Source organism: Trichosurus vulpecula, chromosome 1, assembly GCF_011100635.1.
Source record: "Trichosurus vulpecula isolate mTriVul1 chromosome 1, mTriVul1.pri, whole genome shotgun sequence".
NCBI lineage: Eukaryota > Metazoa > Chordata > Mammalia > Diprotodontia > Phalangeridae > Trichosurus > Trichosurus vulpecula.
Window position 1 is genome coordinate 499,551,847 of NC_050573.1, and position 20,843 is coordinate 499,572,689.

General features: G+C 51.1%; 1 protein-coding gene across 1 annotated transcript in view; it reads left to right on the forward strand.

Annotated features, from left to right (window-relative positions):
- The window catches only part of RAI1 (retinoic acid induced 1), a 170,958-nt gene that overhangs the window by 148,190 nt on the left and 1,925 nt on the right, over positions 1–20,843 (forward strand). The window contains exons 3-5 of the mRNA XM_036741377.1: positions 2,177–7,970; positions 13,270–13,363; positions 20,188–20,237. Coding sequence (XP_036597272.1) covers positions 2,193–7,970; positions 13,270–13,363; positions 20,188–20,237 — 5,922 coding nt within the window. The 5' untranslated portion in view covers positions 2,177–2,192. The remainder of the gene's footprint in view (positions 1–2,176; positions 7,971–13,269; positions 13,364–20,187; positions 20,238–20,843) is intronic.

Here is a 20,843-nt window from a genome sequence, read left to right on the forward strand (position 1 = left end):
AGGCGAGTGATTCCATGGAGAAGAGTGTCCGTTTGAAGAGCAGGGAAACTCTGCCCTTCTCAGGGCTTCTCTCTAAATCTTTCAACACTGCCTTAGTGCTTCCATGAAGAGTTCTAGGAAAAAGCTTCCCTCTTTTCTAGGTTTGAGTATGAGAAAGAGGAGAGTGTCTTCCTTAGGACTGGTTTAGGTGAATCTAGGCTGAGAGAATTCTTCCTGCCCACTGGCTGGTGAAGTTGTCCAGGCAAGGAACGTAGCTCCGTGGGAGAGGTTGTTTCACAGGGGGAGGGCAGAATGCCAAAGGGAGGAGACAGAACCTTGATTCAATTTCTCCAGAGCCAAAATGCATTCCTGTCATCCATGAGGAAACATATGCTAAAAACATGTCTACGGCCGGTTGTAACCCTTCTTTCCTCTCCCACATTCCCACCCCAGCCAGCCACCCCTAGCCTACACTGACTAACCACTTCATTTGGGTATGGATAAGAGAATCATAGGTTTAGAGATGAAAGGGACCTTTTAGAGGCCATCTAGTCCAATCTCCTGGTTTTGCAGGAGGAAAACAACAACCAGATAAGTTAAGTAACTTGCCAAAAGTCTCATAAGTAGTAAGTGGCAGACCTGGGATTTGAACAGAGATTCTCTGACTCCAGACCCAGAATTCTTTCTATGTACCAAGGATACCTCCCAGGTTATGCTATTTAAAAAAAATGTTTTGGTCTCTATCTTAGAGCATCTGATTTGAGTGGCAGTACATTTTTCAAGAAAAGGCACATCTGGTCAACCTTAATGTAAAGGCATTCATTCCCTATCCTGGGACTTCATCTTATTTAAGGGTCTTATTCCAAGGGTAAAGGAACTTGCCATTGGCCAGGCCCCCCAGGACTAGCCTGTAAGTCAGATAGGTCTGCAGTATATTACCATGACTTTGACCTGTCCCTAGACTCACATTGAAGAGAAATTAGAAAGCCCAGCTTAAGATAGGTAAAGGGCGCATCTGTGTGTGCCCCACAGCCAGCAATTCAGAGAGCTTGAAGGGGAGGTTTATGCCTCACTGCTTTAGAACATGCTGAGGACATGCCTGCAGCATTTGTCCTACTGGATCAAGAGAATTCTTCAGCGTCCAGTGTTAATGCTCTTTTATCCTTCATTAGTATTCACTCCCTCACTCGTGGGCACATAATCTGTTTATCTACCTATCATATCTAAAACATGAGGCAGGTGCGGCTGTCCCATCCCTAACACAATTGGGAATAGGGAAAAGGGACATTTCATGCCTACTGTGGCTCACTGATGCTCTAATAGACGTCTGCTTTAAGGAACAGACAGATTCCAGATGGTATCGCATAGACAGAGGAGGTTATTGGTGTGTGTGTGTGTGTGTGTGTGTGTGTGTGTGCTCAAGCGAGTGCTCAGTAGGGGGAGGAGATGCATTAGCAGGGAGTCAAGATGACTTTTCACCTGCCAGTTGAATGAGCTGGTCTCAGTGCCCAGCATGGCTAGGTCAAACTGGAAATTTCAAATGCTGCTACTAGATTACAGGATCCAGAAATCCCAAGGGAAAGCAGGAACGGGAATCACGCTACTATGAGATTTTGATCTGTGAAAGGAAAAAACAGGGAGGGATGCTGGGGAGGGGCACAGGGCAAGGAGTGTTGGGGGACAATGAGGAGGGGGGGCAGATGCCAAAAGGGCACGGAGGCAGGGAAAAAGCAGGAGTGTGAGCTATTGAGCGACCTCATGATATAAGTCAGCCAGTTCAGACACCTGCATTGGTTGCCTGGTCCTTGGCAAAGCTGAGCTGCAGGAAGGGATGTTCCGGCTGGAGTTAGAAGCTCGACATTACTGACACAGAGAATGCCAATATGTGTACAACTGGTGAGGAGCCAGAGGGAAAGGGGAAAGAATATTTCAGAAAGTGGAGGAGGGGGATAAAAAGGATGGGAAATAGGTGGGGACCCAGCCTGCTTGCCGCTTGTGCTCTGCTAGCAAAGGGCTTTTATCGTGAGAACGGCAGCAGCTAACGCAGACACGCCAAATGCTGGCCCGGCTTTCAGAGGTAAAAGAATACGGTCCATTTGAATCCTCTGTCTCTCGTCTCTCCCTTTCTCTCTGCCCCTCTCCCTCTCCCCCTTCCCCCCATCCCCCGCCATCTTTCTCTCCCTTTTTCTTTTCACAGATAACCAGCCTGAGCCATGCAGTCTTTTCGAGAAAGGTGTGGTTTCCATGACAAGCAGCAGAACTATCAGCAGACTTCACAAGATTCATCACGCCTGGAGAATTACAGGCACCAGAGCCAGGCAGGGCTGAGCTGCGAGAGGCAGAGGCTGCTGGCCAAGGACTACTACAGTCAGCAGCCCTACCCGGCCTATGACAGCACCGCCTCGGCGGCCGCCGAGAAGTACCAGCGAGGTAATAAGGCCGTTCCCGGGCAGCAGCCGCTCCAGGGGAGGCCCGCCTTTCCCGGTTACAACGTCCAGGAGAACAGCCCCTACCCGGCTCGGTACTCGGGAGAGGAGAGCCTGCAGACTCAGTGGGGAGCCCGGCAGCAGGCCCTGGCAGGCGGGGTAGCCAAGTATGAAGAGAACTTGATGAAAAAGACGGCCGTGCCCTCCGGCAGCCGTCAGTACCAGGAGCAGAGCTCTCAGCTGCCCTTCCGGACTCACTCCCTGCACCTCCAGCAGCAGCAGCAGCAGCAGCAGCAGCTCCAGCAGCAGCAACTCCAGCAGCAGCAGCAGCAGCAGCAGAACCCCCTGACGTACCCCAAGCTCCAAAGGCAGAAGATCCAAAACGACATGGCCCCTATGTCCTTTCCCCAGGGCTCTCACTTCCCCCAGCACTCCCAGTCCTTCCCTACCTCCTCCACCTACTCTTCTGCTGTCCAGGGCGGGAGTCAGGGGGCCCACTCCTTTAAGAGTTGCACTGCCCCGACCAGCCAGCCCCATGAGAGGTCCCTGGCTAGCAATGCCAGCCTGACTCCGGGGCAGAGGGTACAGAGCCTGCACAGCTACCAGTCAGGCAGGATCAGCTACGACCAGCAGCCACAGCAGCCACAGCCGCAGCAGCAGCAGCAGCAGGCTCTCCAGGGACGACACCATGCCCAAGAAACGCTGCATTATCAGAACATGGCTAAATACCAACATTACAATCAGCAAGGCCAGAGCTACTGCCAGCCGGACACCCCGGTGAGGACCCCTGAGCAGTACTACCAGACCTTCAGTCCTAGTTCCAGCCATTCCCCGGCTCGGTCCATGGGCCGCTCTCCGTCTTATAGCTCGACTCCGTCCCCACTGATGCCCAACCTGGAGAACTTCCAGTACAGCCAGCAGACACTCAGCACGGGAGCCTTCCCTGCCAGCATCACAGATCACAGCCACTTCATGCCTCTTCTGAACCCTTCCCCGACAGACGGGACAAGCTCGGTGGACGCACAGGCAGTGAACTGCAAGAATTTACAGAAGGAGAAAATCCCCGAGAACCTGCTCTCAGACCTCAGCTTGCAGAGCCTGACCGCTCTGACCTCGCAAGTGGAGAATATTTCCAATACTGTGCAGCAACTGCTGATGTCCAAATCTACCGTTCCCCAGAAGAAGGGCATTAAGAACCTCGTTCCCAGGACCCCGGAGCAGCTCAAAGGTCAGCACTGCAGTCCAGAGAGTGGCAGCTACTCTGCGGAACCTGTGGGCACCCCTCTGTCGGAGCCTCTTAGCAGCACCCCACAGTCCATTCATGCGGAAGCCCAAGAGGCAGACTACCTGAGTGGTTCAGAAGATCACCTGGAAAGGACCTTCCTGTATTGTAACCAGACCCGGAATAGCCCTGCCAGGGTCAACAGCAACTCCAAGGCCAAGCCTGAGTCAGTCTCTACCTGCTCGGTTACCTCCCCCGATGATATGTCCACCAAGTCTGATGACTCCTTCCAGAGCCTCCATAGCAGCCTGCCCCTTGACACCTTTACCAAGTTTGTGGCCAGCGACAGAGAATGTCCCCGTCTGCTGCTCAGTGCCCTGTCCCAGGAAGAGCTGGCTTCAGAGATCATCGTGTTACAGGAGGCCATCAGTGAAAAGGCTGATAAAGGCTGGAGTGAGTCTCCTGTGCTGACTAAGGACCCCGGCAAGTCCTCCTTCTCTCTAGAGAACCACAACACCTGCCTAGACGCTGTGGGCAAGAACACCTGGTCCCACCCAGCTGAGACAGAAACCCTCCCTGATCCGCTGCACATCAGCAAAGGCAGCGACACTAAGGACTTTAGTGAGGAGCTGTTTGAGGATCCCCCTGTGGGGTTCACCATGCCTGAAACCAAGAAGTTACCCTGTTCTCTTCCATATGGTCCCAAACCGAATCTCCCAGATGCTCCATCTAACCCTGGGACGACTGCTTTTGGCTGCTTTCCTGATACGACCGCTGACTCGGTGGGTTCTGGTGATAATGCAAACCCCTTTGCTTGGCCAGAGGAGAACTTGGGGGATGCCTGTCCCAGGTGGGGTCTGCACCCCACAGAGCTTCCTAAGGGACTGGGTCGAGGGAAGCCTCCTGAGGGGACCAGCAAAGAGAAAACAAATGATACTGTTTGTATGGGCTTCCCAGAGGGAGAGCCGGCAAGCGAGAAGGAAGAGGCAAGAGATTTCAAACAGGAGGAAGTCAGAGAAGTGAAGGAGGAGGACATCCTGGGGTGCCAGGAGGCCAGCAAAGCTGACCGGTGGCTGGAGGACAGTAGGCACTGCTGCCCGGCTGGTGACTTCAGTGATATCTCCTTGCTGCCTTCCTCGGAGAGGAAAGACCTGGAGGCCGAAGAGTATTCATCCCTCTGTGAGCTCCTGGCCAGCCCTGAGCCAAGGCCTGGGCTGCAGGATCCATCACCCCCAAAGACCCCACTGATCTGCACCAAGGAGGAGCCTGATGAGGCTCTCAGCCCAAAGGCCAACTGGGTTTCTCCCTGCCGCCTCTCAGGAGAGTCTGTGATCCTGCTGGGCCCAGCTGTGGGTACAGAGTCCAAGGTGAAAAGCTGGTTTGAGTCCTCCCTGTCTCACATGAAGCCAGAGGAAGGGGCAGCTGAGAATGAGAGCGCGCCTCCGGAGAATGTAACCCCCAGTGCCCCTCTGCCTGGGAAGCTGAACAAGCCAGCATTGCCTGAAAACACTTTGGCCAAGAAGGGACCGATGCCTCGAGGGAAGAGCCTGAGGAGCCGGCGAGTACAGAGAGGGCTGCCAGAGGCAGAGGAATCTGGCTGCAAAGCCCCAGATCTACCCAAGGACCTTTCACTGCCAGAGCCCTGCACAGGGCAGCCCCAGGGGCACACCGAAGGGGCCGGCACCCCTGGCCAGCTGGGTCCTGCTGGGAGGGTCGTGGCTGAAGGGCTGCCCAGGATGTGTACCCGCTCCTTCACCGCCCTCAATGAGCCCCGAACCCCTGGCTCCCACCCACCAAGCCTAACCGGGGCATCCTCCCAACCTGAGAAGCTGGGGACCAAACAGAGAGCCAGTTTCAAGTCTGGGAAGAGAGCGGGAAAGCTGTCCCCTAAGGTGGCTTCTAGCCCCAGTGACCCTGCAGCTTTGCCAGTGCCCAGCCTAGCCCAAGAGAACAGCTCCATGGGGCCCAAGATGAAAGAAACTGAGTCCCCAGATACCCCAGCAAAGGACCAGAGGTCCATGATCCTCCGGTCTCGGACCAAAGCCCAGGAGCTCTTTCACCCCAAGCGGAGGAGGCCTACAGAAGGGAGGCTGCCAAACTGCAAAACTGCCAAGAAACTCATTTCAAATAACCACCTACCACCTAGCTTCAAGATGCCTGGCAGTGCCCAGAAAGAGGGGAAAGCAAACCGGAGGGTGAAACTCCCCAAACCTGCATCTAGCGTGGGGGGTAAGCTGCCCGAGCGCCAGCTGCACTCTCTGAAGAGGAAGTCCACCTTCATGTCCCCAATTCCAGCAAAGAAGAGGAATCTGATTCTCCGAAGTGGAGGCAGCCCCGGGAACATCAAGGAGGAAAAGGCCGAGGCTTCCCCCAGCCTCTTCAAGAGGATCTCCAGCCCCAAAAAAGCCAAGTCCACCAAGGGCACCTGTGAGCCCGCCCTGAAAGCCCCTCCTCCGGAGACCCCCAATGTCTGCATCAAAATCACTTCTCGAGCTGCCTTCCAGGGAGCCATGAAGACCAAGGTCCTGCCTCCCCGAAAGGGCAGAGGCCTGAAGCTGGAAGCCATCGTGCAGAAGATCACCTCTCCCAGCCTGAAGAAGTTTGCATGCAAAACAGCCACGGCGGCGGCAGCGGCAGCAGCGGCGGCTGCAGCAGCGGCAGCAGCGGCCGCAGCGGTGGTGGCTCCGACCCACAGTAATCCTCTGAGCCCTTCCCTCCCCGAGAAGGAGAGGGCCCTAAAGAAGTCCGGTGCCAGCCCGGCCGGGGGAGAAGCAAGACCCTTAAACCCGGGCATGGCTCAAAAGCCTCCCTCGGCCCCCGGAGCCGAGCAATTATGCAGAAATTCCACCAACAGATCCTTAAAAGGAAAACTAATGAACAGTAAGAAACTGTCCTCTGACTGTTTCAAGGGTGAGGCCTGTTCATCTCCGGAGACACCGCAGCAGCAAGAGGAGCAGCAGCAGCAGCACAGCGGCCCCGGCAGCAGTGTGGATGCTGCGAAAAGTCTCGGCCTGGTGACCAAGAAGAGGAGCCGGAAGGGGAAGGCAGCAGCCCTGGGCCTGGCCAAGCTCCCCCTGGAGAAGCGAGCCCATCTGGCACCAGGCCTGCTCCTGGCCTCCAGAGAGAGGGCGACCGTGGGGGGCGCCCTGGATGACAGTGGGGAGGACGGGGAAGGGGGCGGAGGGAAGAAAGCCACCTTGGAGGACAAAGGCCTAACCTCGGAGCCCTCCGAGGGCAGGGCCTCCCAGCCACAGACCAGAGCCCAGAAGCAGCCCGCCGGCCAGGCCAGCTACAACGGCGGCTACTCCAAACGGCAGCGCAAACGGCTTACTCGAGGCAAGGCCAAGAACGTGGCTTCCCAGTGCAAGGGCCGGGCCAAAAGGCGAAGGCAGCAGCAGCATGCTCCCCCCTTGGACCCTGCTGAACCCGAGATCCGACTCAAGTATATTTCCTGCAAAAGGCTTCGGACTGATAGCAGAGCCCCACCCTTCTCCCCCTATGTGAGGGTGGAGAAGAAGGATGAGTTCACTACCACCTGTACTGTGGTCAACTCCCCTGGGGAAGAGCCCAAGCCCCGGAAGGAGAAGCCTTCCTCCTCTTCCTCTTCCTCCTCTTCTTCTTCCTCCTCCTCCTCTTCCTCCTCCTCCTCCTCTTCCTCTGCTGCCTCTCCTACCACCTCCTCTTCTGCCCTAGCCACCCTACCAGGGGGGGCCTCCCTGCAGGCCCGGGCTGTGCTGCCCCTCTCATCCACAATGCACCTGGGGCCTGTGGTTTCCAAAACCCTGAGTGCAGCCTGCCTGGTCTGCTGTCTCTGCCAAAACCCTGCCAACTACAAAGACCTAGGGGACCTCTGTGGGCCCTACTACCCCGAGGACTGCCTGCCCAAAAAGAAGTCCAGACTCAAGGAGAAAGTTAGGGCAGAGGGGCCGGGGGAGGAGGCAGCCCCCCCCCTGGAAAGAACACTCAGAGGCCTGGAGAGCCACTGCTCGGCTGCCACCGGCCCAGGGAAGCCACCCAGGCTGGATGTCGCTGCTGACTCGACTAAGCAGAGTGCTCTGAGGTCAAGCTCCCGGGGCCTTTACAGGAAGCTCCAGAGCTGCTACTGCTGCGATGAGCAGAGGACGGAAGACGAGGAAGCCTCCTCTATGGCCGCCACTTCAGCCGACAAGCCGAGGAAGCACGAATGCAGCAAGAGCGAGGCCCCGCCGCCGCCGCCAGAGCTGAATGGAGACACGCAGGAGCACTGGGTGCATGAAGGTTGTGCCATATGGACTGCTGGCGTTTACCTGGTGGCCGGGAAGCTGTTTGGCCTGCAGGAGGCGATGAAGACAGCCGCAGATGTGGTAAGACTACCTCCCTGGGAAGGAGCATGGAGGGAGCTGTGGGGACTGGGCGCTGGGAGCTTAGGGCCTGAGCCAACTGAGCGAGCGCTTCCCCTGGTTCAGGGCCTCCCCTTCCCTATATAGTGTAAGCACGGAGATGAAGGGAAGAAGCATTTATTAAGCACCTACTGCCTGCCAGGCACTGGCCGGGCACCTCCCTAGTACTCAGAAGGATGCCTTGGGGGAGGCTTGATATACCACTAGAAAACTGTGAAACTCCTGTTCTCCTGACCCACCCTAACACCCAATGTTAACCGGCTCTTTAACATGGGTTGGGCAATGAGGGAATTATGTCTTCTAAGGAGAGGGAAGAAAGTGAAGAGGAGTTGCCCTTGCATCTGAAGGGAGCCAGCCCTTAAGAGTAGTGGAGGTGTGAGGGCAGGTCCAGGCCCACCAGATTCAGGACCTATCACTCCCAGCATCTCCAGAGAGTCTTAGGATCTCCTACCCGGACTGTGACATTGGCCTTAGAAAGAGAATTCCCTAAGCAGTTCTTTTACTGGGGGAAGCCTGCTCCCCGTTCCCATCCCATCACTGTGCACTTCAGGCTATGCCTGAAGGTATAGCCTTGTTTCAGGAGCCTGGGACTGAGTCATTCCCAGACCATGGGCTCTTGCTCTGTCTTTGACTCAACCTGTATTGGGCGTTTCCTTGTCCCAGTTCACTTAGAAGACCATTAGAACTAGAGGGAAGGTTTTACCTCATCCAGCCCAATTTCCTCATTTTACAGAGGAAGAAACTGAGTTTCCCAGTGGGGAAGTAGCTTGCCCAACGTCACACGGCTCATTAAATCCCCGTTGCCGTATGCTCTCCCAGTTTTCTTTCTTCTTGCAACATGCCATCCTTCTTCCTGCTCTGGTTTCCCTCACTATAAAATAAAAACAACCAGATTGCACTTCCTAATCCCCCACCCCACCTTGCCCCAGCCCAGCATCAAAGAGCTTTGAGAAAATCTTCCCTATCTGAAATGATAGGAATCAAACACCGAGTATGGAAAAATCTACGTAGACCGCAGTGACATCCGAGGACCCTTCTTGTCCATAGCGATCCAGACAATGGAGATATTGATATAGCAGGAAGGGGTCATATAGATGAGGTAATACTCTTATATTGTAATAGCCCTTAAAGGGCCAGTCAAAATCAATGCTGTCATGGCACCAAAGGGAAAATATGAGTCACCTTGGTTTGTTGCAACACGTACTGCTCTGTATAGCTAAGACCCTCTCAGGATTAGCATCCTACCAAGGAGCCATGAGAATGTTGGACCAGCTGCTCAGCTGAAGGACGGGCACTAGTATATTTGTGGAAGAGGCTGACGTGACTGTCTCCATTATATTTTGGTCTGTAGGTGGCATGGGCATGTCTGTGAGTTAGCAGAAGGGAGGAACTTGGTTTTCAGGCCAAATAGAGTTAAGAAACATTCCCTGCCTTATTCATGATGAGAGAAAGAAAGAGGTGATTGGGTTCTTATGTAGCCAACCCAGTCCTTCCCTTCTCTTGTCAACTATTCAATTTAGGAAAAAATTTTTGTCAGATGCCTGCCATGTGCCTTTCTATTCCAGGAGCTATAAGAGATATAAAATTGAACGAGGCTCAGCCTTTTCTCTTCATGGAGTTTGCAGTCTAATAGGAAAGGAAGCATGGGCTGAGGCATGGTGGTGGGCAAACCAAAGGCACATTCAAGGGATAGTCCCCTAACTCATTCGCTTCTCATGTTCCTCACCTCTTTTGTTTGTTCATTTCTGCTTCTGCGTTTCTTGCCCACTATCTCCTTCGGGTTTGATCCTGCCTTTGTTTCTTCTCTCTGTGGAAATTAAGATGTGGGGACTTTCCCATCTCCCCATAGTTCCAAAGCTGGGCTGCTTTCCTACCCAGTGTTAGACGCTGCCCCCGTTCTGTTGCCCCAGCTCAGCTGGGGAATCAAAAACGGGTGCAAACAAGCACTTTTCCTTCCTGTTTTCTGGCTTGCCCTCATCCCCTGAAAGAAAGATCTGGTACCTCCTCTGAGATGGGGGAGTTGCACGGGGAGGAGGGAGCGAGTGCGTCAAGAACAGCATCTCGGCAGGAGCGGTTTCGTGTTAAGATGCCAAGAGGATGCTTACCTGAGAACCAACTCTCCCCCCACTGAACCAGTGTCATCACTCCAGGTGGCGTGGGCAGGATCTAAAGAGCCTGCCGAGCAACAAAGACTGGTTCAGTCTCAGCTGGGTTCCCCGGGTGATGCCCTGGGGAAAGAGCTGACAGAGCAACGGGCAGGTGACGGTTGGCAGAATTTACCCCAGTTCCAGTTTTTCCCCAGCATCTCTTTTTATTTCATTAGTTACCTTTCCCAAGGAACCACTTCTGATGACTATCCTGAACCCACTGCCTTTCCCCCTTCGCCTCTTTGGAAAGGAGGAGATGGGAACAAGTCTATCCCACACTAAAGGACTCAATTCTGCCCTTACTTTTTCACGTCCTGGGACATGCGCAAGGATAGTGACACACCACCGGCCTTTCAGAAATTCCTGAAAGATTGGTTCCCAGAAAACTTCCCTGACTCTTTGGACGGGTGGGCATCTGCTTCACAGCCTGGGGATCACTTTATCTTTTCTGAGGAAGATGTCACAAAATAGGGCATTGTCATCTCTTCCCGGAGCCTTGTAGAGCTCAGATGAACAATAGGCTGTTACCACCTAAGAGTGATCTTGGTTAAGGCCCACGCCCCCAGGAGAGCATCTCCTCCTGTGGCCCAGCACTCATCAATTCAGGTGCACAGCCAAACCTTGTTACAAGTTGGGGCAGTTGTGAGGTTCATTCTACAGGTAGTAATAGAATTGCAGATATTAGAACCAGAAGAAATCTTGGAGAATATCTCAAGTTCATAGATTTTGAGCTGGAAAGACCCTTAGAAATCTAGTCTAGCCCTTCTCTTCCATTTTAAAAATGAAGAGACAAGCCCAGAGGCATTAAGTGAGTGATCTGAGGTCACATAGGTAGTTAAGTGGCAAGGCAGGATTTGAACTCACTCCGGATCTGGTGCTCATTCCACCCCCTCACTGGACACATGAAGTAAAGTGGCTTGGCCAGAGTCACAGAGTGAATTAGTGGCTGAGCTAGGGTTAGGACCCACATCCCTTGCTCCTCAATCTACCACTTTCCCCACCTTTCACTGTCTTGAGTTGAATTCCATCTAAAATGCAGCTTCACATAGATACTCCTTGCAGAAGTGTAAAACTCTGAGACAGCCCCACCCAGCCCCGAGGTCTTTTAGGCTGTTGGGCTCTGTCCGATGAGGGTATAGTTCTTGGTGGAGTCATCCTTCTTCCCTCCAGCCCCTTTTGGTCTTTAGGCAGTGAGGTCCTTTCATGATTGGGCCCTAGGTTTACCCGAATTGGTTTCTGGTCCAAACTGCTGTCCCAGCAGTCAGTACACCCTCACTTCAGTAGGGTCAGTTGGTGCCCCACTGGCACCACCCCATCATACATACATACATATACATATATACATATGTGTGTATATATATATGTTTTCCATCTGCCCTCACCAGCTAGTACTTCTCAGTAAGGCCCTGTCCACTGTACTTTGCAATTGTGAATCCTGGATATCTATTCTATACTTGTTCCTTTCTATGTCATTTTCCCTCCCCACAAACACACTCACTTGGATAGAGTATACCTTATTCTATTACATTATCTTCATTCAGGGGTTCCCCCCCCACAATATACATTTGAATGTTAAAGGCATAAAGGCAACTTTCAATTTACCGTGGGCAGCCCTCATACACATCATATTTGCAGTGTTGACACAGACACTTTGTCTTCAGGATCGGCCCTTAATTCAGAATCACTTTTTAGAGAGGGGGCATTTTGCTGCTGCATATGGGAAGAGTGGCTTTAGACCCTTGGGAATGATGGGTTCTGGCCTGACCTCTTGAATATGGGTCTGGCCAGCTTGGGGAAATCAGCCCACTCAGATTTGGGGCCATTATCATGAAAGAGGAGATAGAATCCACTGCCAGCCAAGAGCTCCATCTAGGCAACAAAACTGATTGTGGCTGCTCTCTAGCTAATTCCCAATTAGATAGCCTGTTCCTTCCCGATGACGCAGGCTGTGTTCCAGACAGTGTTGGGAGATGGGAGAAGGCACACTGAGGGAAGAGAGAGAGAGATTAATGCCCCAGAGACATACGTCAGGTGGACAGCCATCCAGATGTATGAGTAAGCAGCCCCACGATAGAGAGATGCTTCCCTGGCAATTAGCCCTCTCTCTCCTGGGAAGGAATAGGATGAGAGAATGGGGGTAAATGACCTTTGTCCTTCCTCTGGACACCCACAAGAGCTCTCTGTCTCTTGACAACTAAGGCTCCTTCAGGGAGGTACTCTTATTCCAGCAGTAAACATCTGAGGCTTGCTGTGGTTTGTTCTGAGGGGCTCTGGGCCTGACTCATTTTCAGGATAAGAGGGGAGGTCTAGCTTCTCCATATAGTCCTGAAGGATAGGTTAGATTCAAGATGAATTGGTGCCTTCCTAGGAATCTTCCAGGACAATTTTGAAAAATCCATAGAGGCCAGAGAAGAGTGTCTCTCACCTAGGAGTGAGGCATGGAGAAACAACAAAACAAACCAAAAACCTCGGCCCTGGTGACTTGGGCCAAACACGTGGCCTTAGGGAGTGGCCACAAGAGAGTACCATGTGCTCCCCAAGGACAGCTGCCTGGTGGCTAGCTGCAAGGGACCTTGTAGCGATGGAACTTTTGAGGGGTGAGAGGGAGCAAGGACCTGAGCAGCTCAGAAACCTTATCCTGAGGCTTAGTCTGCTGAACATTGAGTAATTTGGAAAGGGTTATCTCCCAGAGCTATCCAGGCTTGCTTATTAAAACTATAATGGGCATTTATATGCTGCTTTAAAGCTTGCGCAGTATTTTATCTCATCTCATTTGAACCTCACAACCACCCTGTGGGGGAGCTGGCTGCCTACAAGCACTCTTGTTCCCCTTTATCGATGAGGAAATTGAGGCTCAGAGAAGTTAAGAGACTTGTCCATGGCCATACTTCTGGGTAAGTGTCAGAGGAAGGATTTGAATGCAGGTTTCACTCTGTTCATTTTAGGGAAAGAAAATATTCCAGGAAAACTAATGGTTGTTCCAGGAGGAAAGTCTCTTTGCTTGACCCAAACTACAGCCAGGTGACTGACCCATCAGGAAATTTGGGTTTCTGAGTGCCACTAAATTCCTTATCTTCTTTCCTCTCTACTGCTTCCTCTCTTTTATGGATGTAAAGAGATGTTCCAGCTGCCAGCAAGTAGGTGCCACCCTTGGCTGCTGCCACAAAGGATGCCCCCAAACCTACCACTACGCATGTGCCAGTGACACAGGTAAGGGACCATGGGGCCAGGACTTCTTGTTGCCCCCCTTCCTACCACTCTGGGAACCATGGAAGGGTGTGCGTGCATGTGTCCGTGCATGTGTGTGTGTGCACATATGCACACATGTGTTTGCATGTGGGCGTGTGTGTGTGTGTGTGTGTGTGTGTGTGTGTGTGTGTGTGTGTGTAGAGGGAGGAGAGGGAGAAGGGTAAATGGGCACCATTTCAGGTGGCTTCTTGGGCTACCCTGACCTCTTCAGCCCTATAATAGCACATTGGCTTTCCTCTCCTTCCAGACATTCACTGTTCAGGGAACCATTAACAGATTTAGTCCCCACTTTGACTCCTTGGTTTCCCCTGCCTCCTTCCCTAGCATTGTTCAGTTTTAATGTCCAAGACCTTGCTCCTACCCACAAACAGCTTTTAGTGCTTGTCCTTTCCCTTAAGCCTCTTGCCTTCAATCAAAGAACTTCTAAGGGACCTCAGAGCCCATCTGGTTGAACCCAAACAGAAGCCTAATCCTTGTCATTCTTCAGCCCAGTCCCACAACCTCCTCTCCAGTTGATGGTTGGGTTTAGAAGCCACTCCCCAACCCTAGGGTGGAGCCTCAGCAAAATCGTGGAGTAGATGAAATTAATCTTCACCCTCTTCCCTCCTTTCAGCATCCGTCAGTGCTCCCATCATATCCAGAATGATCATTCTTGGTCATCTGGCAAAAAGTAGATCTGATAAACGCATCACTCCTCCCCCAGGAATTTTCACCTTAAAAGGACTAGGCCTGGCAAGAGAAGAGGGCTTCACCCAAAGGAGCGCTAATGGTAGAATTTTGGCATCAGATATTTTTATCTGCCCTGCCTAAGTTTGTAAGTTTGCCCCCTTTCCACCGTATGAACCATATAAACCACAGTAAAAGCAACCAGAAATCAAATGCAGAACTCCAATTTCAGGCTGCCACAGTCCAGCCAGCAGTGGGGCACCTGTCTTCTTTATTACCACATAAAATAAAAAGGCAGAGTGGTTGGTCGTCAGTCAAGGAGGGAGAGCCAAGAGAGAAGCAAGTTAAATCTCTTTGTGACACAGCAGTGTAGCTCTAGATAGCCTGGTTACATGGGCAGCTTTGTTGTGTTGCGTTCCCTTGTGTTTTGTGTCTCTGAGAAAAGTCTTATTCTGTGGCTGTAAGCTACTGAAGTTCTTAGACTGAGAACACACCAAACAACCGGAGAGTTCTGACTGTGTCGGAGGGTCAGTGACTGCTACATCCTGGACAACATCCTGTCTGGAATTACCTGAGTCATGAGCTACTGAATCTTGGCAGTCTGTAGCCTAGGAATCCTTACGCAGTGGTCAGTATGCAGCCCCCATCCTCAGGGCTCTCCCCTCCCTCCCCGGTGCAGCCTGCCAGATGAGGAATTCAGCTGTCGACAAGGAAATAGGTTGACACACTTCCAACTCCATTCCTTCTCAGGTGCGGGATCTTCAGAGAGTAGCAAGAAATTGCTTTCCTATTATAGGAGGTTGGGGGCTCTAGTCAGCAGAGACTCTTTAACTTCAGGTTCTTACTAAGGGATTATGGGAGGGATTTGATGCAAGTGGCTTCAGATGTGGCCACGAAGAAGAAGGTCCAGTACCCCCAGAAGTCCACGTAATAAGTAAAGCCAGATTGCCACTCAATATTCTCAGCCAGCTGTCAGCTTCCTTAGGTTTCTTTCTTACATGCACACCCTTATGGAAGGGCACGGCTGGTTTGGGGTTATGTGAGTTAACAAGGGAGCTCAAGTCAGTTCAACATTTATTAAGTATCTAACATGCCTATCTGGACGGACCTGCATTGTTCCAGTGTGGTCACTGGCTGTGAGGGAGCCTTCCCACTGATGGCCTGTCAGGGCAGCCGCAGATGGCTTTCTTCTAGAGAGCCCACGATGGCAGCTCATGGGTGGCTCTTCTGTCTGGCATTGGCCTCTGGATACTGTCAGTGATACACTCAGTTGGGGAGGTTTTGGCCATCTTCAGGAAAAGAGCATCTTCTCTTTCTTCCTACTTTGTCCTGGACTGGCTTCCAGCCCACAGACTCCCCTCGGTGATCCTGGCTTTGAGTGTTGACGTTTTGCTGGCACGTTCCCTGGATGTTAGTGCTTATTGAGTGAATTGGGTTGCTGAGCCTGGGGTTGTCTTTGGGGGTGTGTGCAAGAGGATATCCTTTGGAGATTGAGGGGTCTGAGCTAGAAAATCATCACACGCCCACTGTACCCCACCCTGCGAACTTTCGAAGTACAAAGTAAAACGAATTTCCATTGATCATCAGGGACAGGCTTGAGAGGTCACAAAAGTGAACCCTGAAATGGGGGTGTATAGGAGAGGGTATGAGACAATCCCTAAGCATTGCCTTGGTAGTGGGAGTGTCTCTATAAGCCTCAGGGAGCATTTTAGTAACAAATGGGGGATTCTTCCCTAAATCACTACCCAGAAGCTCTGGTCTCCCTAGCGCCATCATCACCTTCCTTCCCCCTAAGGATGGCCTTGTCTGAGTCTAGGTGACGTGAGACAAAACTGCCAAAACAGACTCCATGACTGATACTCCAAATACAGGGTTATATCAATACCTAATTAAATTTAATTTGATTCATTTGAAGAAAGTTGTACTCACATCCCATAGTTGCCCCCCTCTAGACTCAAAAGTGTGGAATACTTTCCTTAGTCCCAGAGCTTCTGGGAATCACAGCCTAAAGAACTTACTCCCTCTTTCTCTGGGGGAGCAACCTTGGCCAACCATCATCTAGAAAACAGTTCTCAAAAGGTCAAATGAGTTGAAGGTGTCTCTTTTTTTTCTCTTTCTTTTTTCAAATTAAAATTTTTAATTAAAAAAACCCCTTATTTCCCTCCCAATCAACACCCCTTCCCCCTTCCTTTCCCAATTGCTCTTGAGAATGAAAGAAAAACAGAACACTTGTTACAAACATGTACAGTCCAAGCAAAACAAATTCCTGCGATGTCAATGTCCCAAAAAACACCCCCAGCCTCAATCTCCGATATTCCAAGTTCCTTCATTCCCTTTCTCTCTGGAGGTCAGTAGTATGTTTCATCATGAGTCCTCTGCAGTAATGGTTGGTCATTGAATAGATCAGGGTTCCTAAGTCTTTTGGAGTTGTTTGTCTTTACAGTATTGTCCTTGTACAAATTGCTCTGGTTCTGCGTACTTTGCTCTGCATCAGTTCATATAAGTCTTCCCAGGTTTCTCTGAAACAAAGATTTTTTTTTTAGCTGTTATGTATATATGCCCAACTCCTGTGGGAAGTGCTTTGTGCCTGTGGGTGCCTTCCCAGTCCTAGTCAAGTCTTTGATGGAGGGTTTTTAAAAGGTTTAAAGGAGGGAATTCCAAAGGGTTTAGCAGGATTCTGGTATCCTGATGGCTAGTGAACCAATGACTGATTACCTCTATGAAATCGAGCCTGCCAAAAACCTTTTTCTTTGACAAAATGTGCAACCGCCACCCCCTACCACCACCTTGCCTCGAATGAATAAAATTAACCAGGGGTTCATGGAACAGAAGAAATTGAGGGGAAGAGCAAAAAGGGCCTGACTCACAAAGATTTCACTGTCACTCATGAATCTAGAAAACAGTTTGGCCTAGCCCTGATTTGTTGGGAGGAGATGGTCTATTTATATGATGTTTTGTAGCATGCAACGTATTCCTCACAATATTCCTGTGTGAAGTCGGTAGTACAAATATTTTACAGATGAAGACCTGGGAGTCTGAGAGCCCAAGTGGCTTGCCTGAGTTCACACCTGGGGTGGGGGGTGAGGGGGAAATGGGTGAGGAAGTAGGTACATGAGGTGGTGGGTCCTGAGGCAATAGCTCAGACTAGAGGGAGTAGAAGAGAAAGTGCCCCAGAATAATACTTTTGGCACCCTAAAACGCTCCTGCCTTGAGGCCAGCTCCTCATCCCCCTTCCTTAGTTATGGCTCTGGTTATGTTCCTGTGCTTGGGATTCCGTTCTTCCACACTTGCTCTCCCTGTCCTGTTTCCCGTTGGCTCTCTTGGGCTTGTCTTCAGAACAAGGTTTCTCAACCTTTGTTGTGTCATGCACTCTGGCCGTCTGATGATACCTATGGACCCCTTCTCAGAAGACTGTTGTTAAATGCATAAAATAAATTGAATAATATTGAAATACAAAAATACTTTTTAAAAACAAGTTTCTCTAGCTGAAGGTTAGGAACCCCCTATTTTAGGGCACTAAAGTGATGAGGGTTTAGTCAAACCCTTTTGATTGGGTATCACTGAAGGCTGAAGTCTTCTGTCTGACCATATCATACTCTCTATATCTGTGTAAATGTGAGTACCTGTGTTTGTGAGTTTGTGTGTGTGTGCGTACCAGACAGAGAGACTGAGAGACACAGAGAGTCGGTCCTGTAAGCTTTCGAAGTCCGTCCTAACGCTGTTTCTCGCCTTCCATGATGGTGGAGGAAGGGTTTTTGGTTTTTTGCAGAACTCAAAGCCAACCACAGTACAGTACAAATGGTATCCTGCTTAAGGCTGCAGGGAAAGAAGTAAAAATAAAACTAATTATAACAATAAGACCACAAGTGACTTCGATTCTTACTACCAATGGCAGGCCAGCTTTCAATGTGCTGCCTTGCCTTTGACGCTCTGGGACCCAAGAATATCATAAAGAGTACCATAGAATGGTTGGTGTCAGAAGTGGGGTAATGGGATTTTTCCTTCCTTTTAAAAAAGTCAGGAAATTAAAGGCAGGTTCTTTTGGGGGACAGCATAAAGTGGCAGATTTATCCTGGTAAACATTTCCTCTCTACTGGAAGTATTTCACTGTGGTACTAGCTGAGCAATGAAATAGGAGACCTGAGGAATGCTTAATGTGGTGGGACTGGTATAGGGAGCAGTTCGGCCTCAGTGTTTCTCCTTGCCCTGGGTATATTCATGAGTGAGTGTGTGTGTGTGTGTGTTTGGCTTTTCTGGCCTTTATACTTGGGTAGCCTTCACCCCAGAGTACATTTGGTCAGGGCAGAGGAGAAATTCCAGAAAGCCACTTTTCAGTGACCAGCAAAGCTTGGAAGAGGAAAGTAGAAGCTACTGATGGGAAAGGAGTAAGTAGGTGGTGCCTACTCGGTGCCTTCAACAAGGATGAAGCCTTCTTATGGAGAAAAGGGTAGTATCTCCCCGGTTGAAGTCCTTCCTCAGTCTGCCTTATGCTAAGAAGTACAAAAAAGTAACCTCTCCCTTAGGGGAATAAGAAAAAACCCTAGTGCTGAGGTTCTGAACCTGAATTTGGATTTCAGATGGTCCATTAAATTGCTTTTAAAAATATTTTATAGCTCTTTCAATGTGATTGCCTTCCCCTATGATTTCATATATTTTTTTTTCATTTAAAAACATTCTTCTGAGAAGGGGTCCATAATGCTTCCCCAGACTGCTGAAGGGGTCCATGACACACAACTTACACTAATGCCACTTTATCAGGGACTGGTGCATGCACAGAGTGTGTCAGTGATGCAGGGAAGAGAAGAAAGGAGGATTGTCCAGTGCTCCATTCTCTTCTCCCTTCTATTCTCTTCGGTGTTTCTCCTTGTCTCATCCCAGAGGGAGCTGGCAACTTCAGCAACCTCCTCCCCACCCCTCTAGCCTGTGTTCCCATCCAGTGAACCTCCAGAGTGAATGCTATTTGTAACCTCCCCTCCGAGCAGAGAGGCCTGGAATAGTGCAGAGCTCTTATCCAAGCAGCAGAGAGCCTGTGGCAGGCAGACCTCCCCTGGTTCAAGTCAGGGAAAAAGTCAGTTGAGGCAGGTATGAATCTGGAGGAGGCAGAGGGTGGGTGGGCGCCGGTATAAGCCACTGGGGTTTTTCCAAAATCCATTTCCCATTGGGGGTTCCTTCCTCCCCCAGACAGTGAGTCAGTCCCAGCGTGGTCCTTTCCTGGATCCAAATCTACACACAAGTCAAAAGACCCCATCTGGCCTGAAGCATGCTGGGCAGGCCTGGCCCAGGGGAGGTTAAGCTATGAGCGGTTGGGCCCCACGGCAGGTCCAACTGCCGTACAGCTAGATTCTTGCCCGATTCATGCTTGGCTGACTATAAGTGCTGGGTGTCTTTTGTGAGCTTGGAATTCATGTACAGACTGTAAACAGATGGCCCGCTGGGCTTCCCAGTGGTTAGTGCTCTTCACTGATGCAAGAGAGACTTAATGCTTCCACTCTCCAGATCCCACTTCTGTTGTCTGGGGGAAAAAGAAAAAAGAAAACGCAGCCGTAACTTCCTCTTCCAGGATCCACTGGCAGTGGAGGCTGGGATATAGGGATGGAGAGGAGAGAGATGAGCTCCTTCTCATCCAGCTGGAACATAAGACTGAAATACTCTAATGATTTAAAATCCACATACACTCATGCACTTACACACGCACGCACGCACGCACGCACACACGCACATACATCAAATGATGAGGAATAGGAGGAAATCCAGGGGTAGAAACTGGAAATAGTATCCAGGGAAACCCTGACTGCCTTGCCATGGTGAAGTCATTTGCAATCCCGGTTTACCAGTTTGCTCTCTGATGGGGTGGGAAGGTTCTGCACTACCAAGCTCCCCTTCCATTTCTGCCACTAGGGAGGCCTCCCTGCCGCAAGCATTGGAGGAACCTCTAGCACTCCTGACGGTGTTTGGGAGCTTCCCTTCTGCCCAGTCTCCCCCAGCAGCAGTATGCTCGTGGCATACTGACAACGTGGAAGGCTCGGAGAGACACCCTGTGCTCTCCCCTCTACCTCTCCCTCCACCCCCACCCCCTCTCTATCCCTGTTCTTACAATAGACACTTCTCTTTGCTCTTAGGTTGCACTCTAGTCGAAGAGAACTTTTCTTTGAAATGTCCTAAACATAAGGTATGTGAAATGGCTTCCTCCTTTTGATTCCCACCGCCTTGGAGATCAGGGAACAAAGCGCCCCCAGTTTTGTCAGTGGACTTGTCCTCCTGCTCCCTCTCGTACATACTCTAAATTATTTCACCCCTCCCTCCCCAGGGCCCTCCTGCTGATGACAGATGGGCCTCCTTTGGAGCATCCCTTCCCAGGCGGAACCCTGCCATGTGGGTGGGTGAGGACGAGGGTATACTGCTCCCCTAGGCTAGAGATCGGGGACTTCCCTAGGGTTTCACTGGCTGGGACCAGAGCTGGTTCCCAGGAAGCCCAACTGGTCCCAGATGACCTCAGATTTACCTTCCTGCTTCAGAAATACATCCTGACCTCCCTATTTGTGCTCTTCCTCAGGGGCCTTCACCCCTGGCAACTTATCCCATATGCTTATTACCCTTTAGAAGAAGGAAAGGAAGGAAAAAATCCTGCTTGAATTTCCTGTTCACTCCCGGGTCCTCGAATCCTCCAGCAGTACTTGTGCAGCAGGGGAGGGGGGTGCCCCAGCCCATCACAAGTCAGCTTTGTCTCCCAGCTCAGGCCTGGCCAGTTCCAAATGTTGACCTCATCCTGGGGATC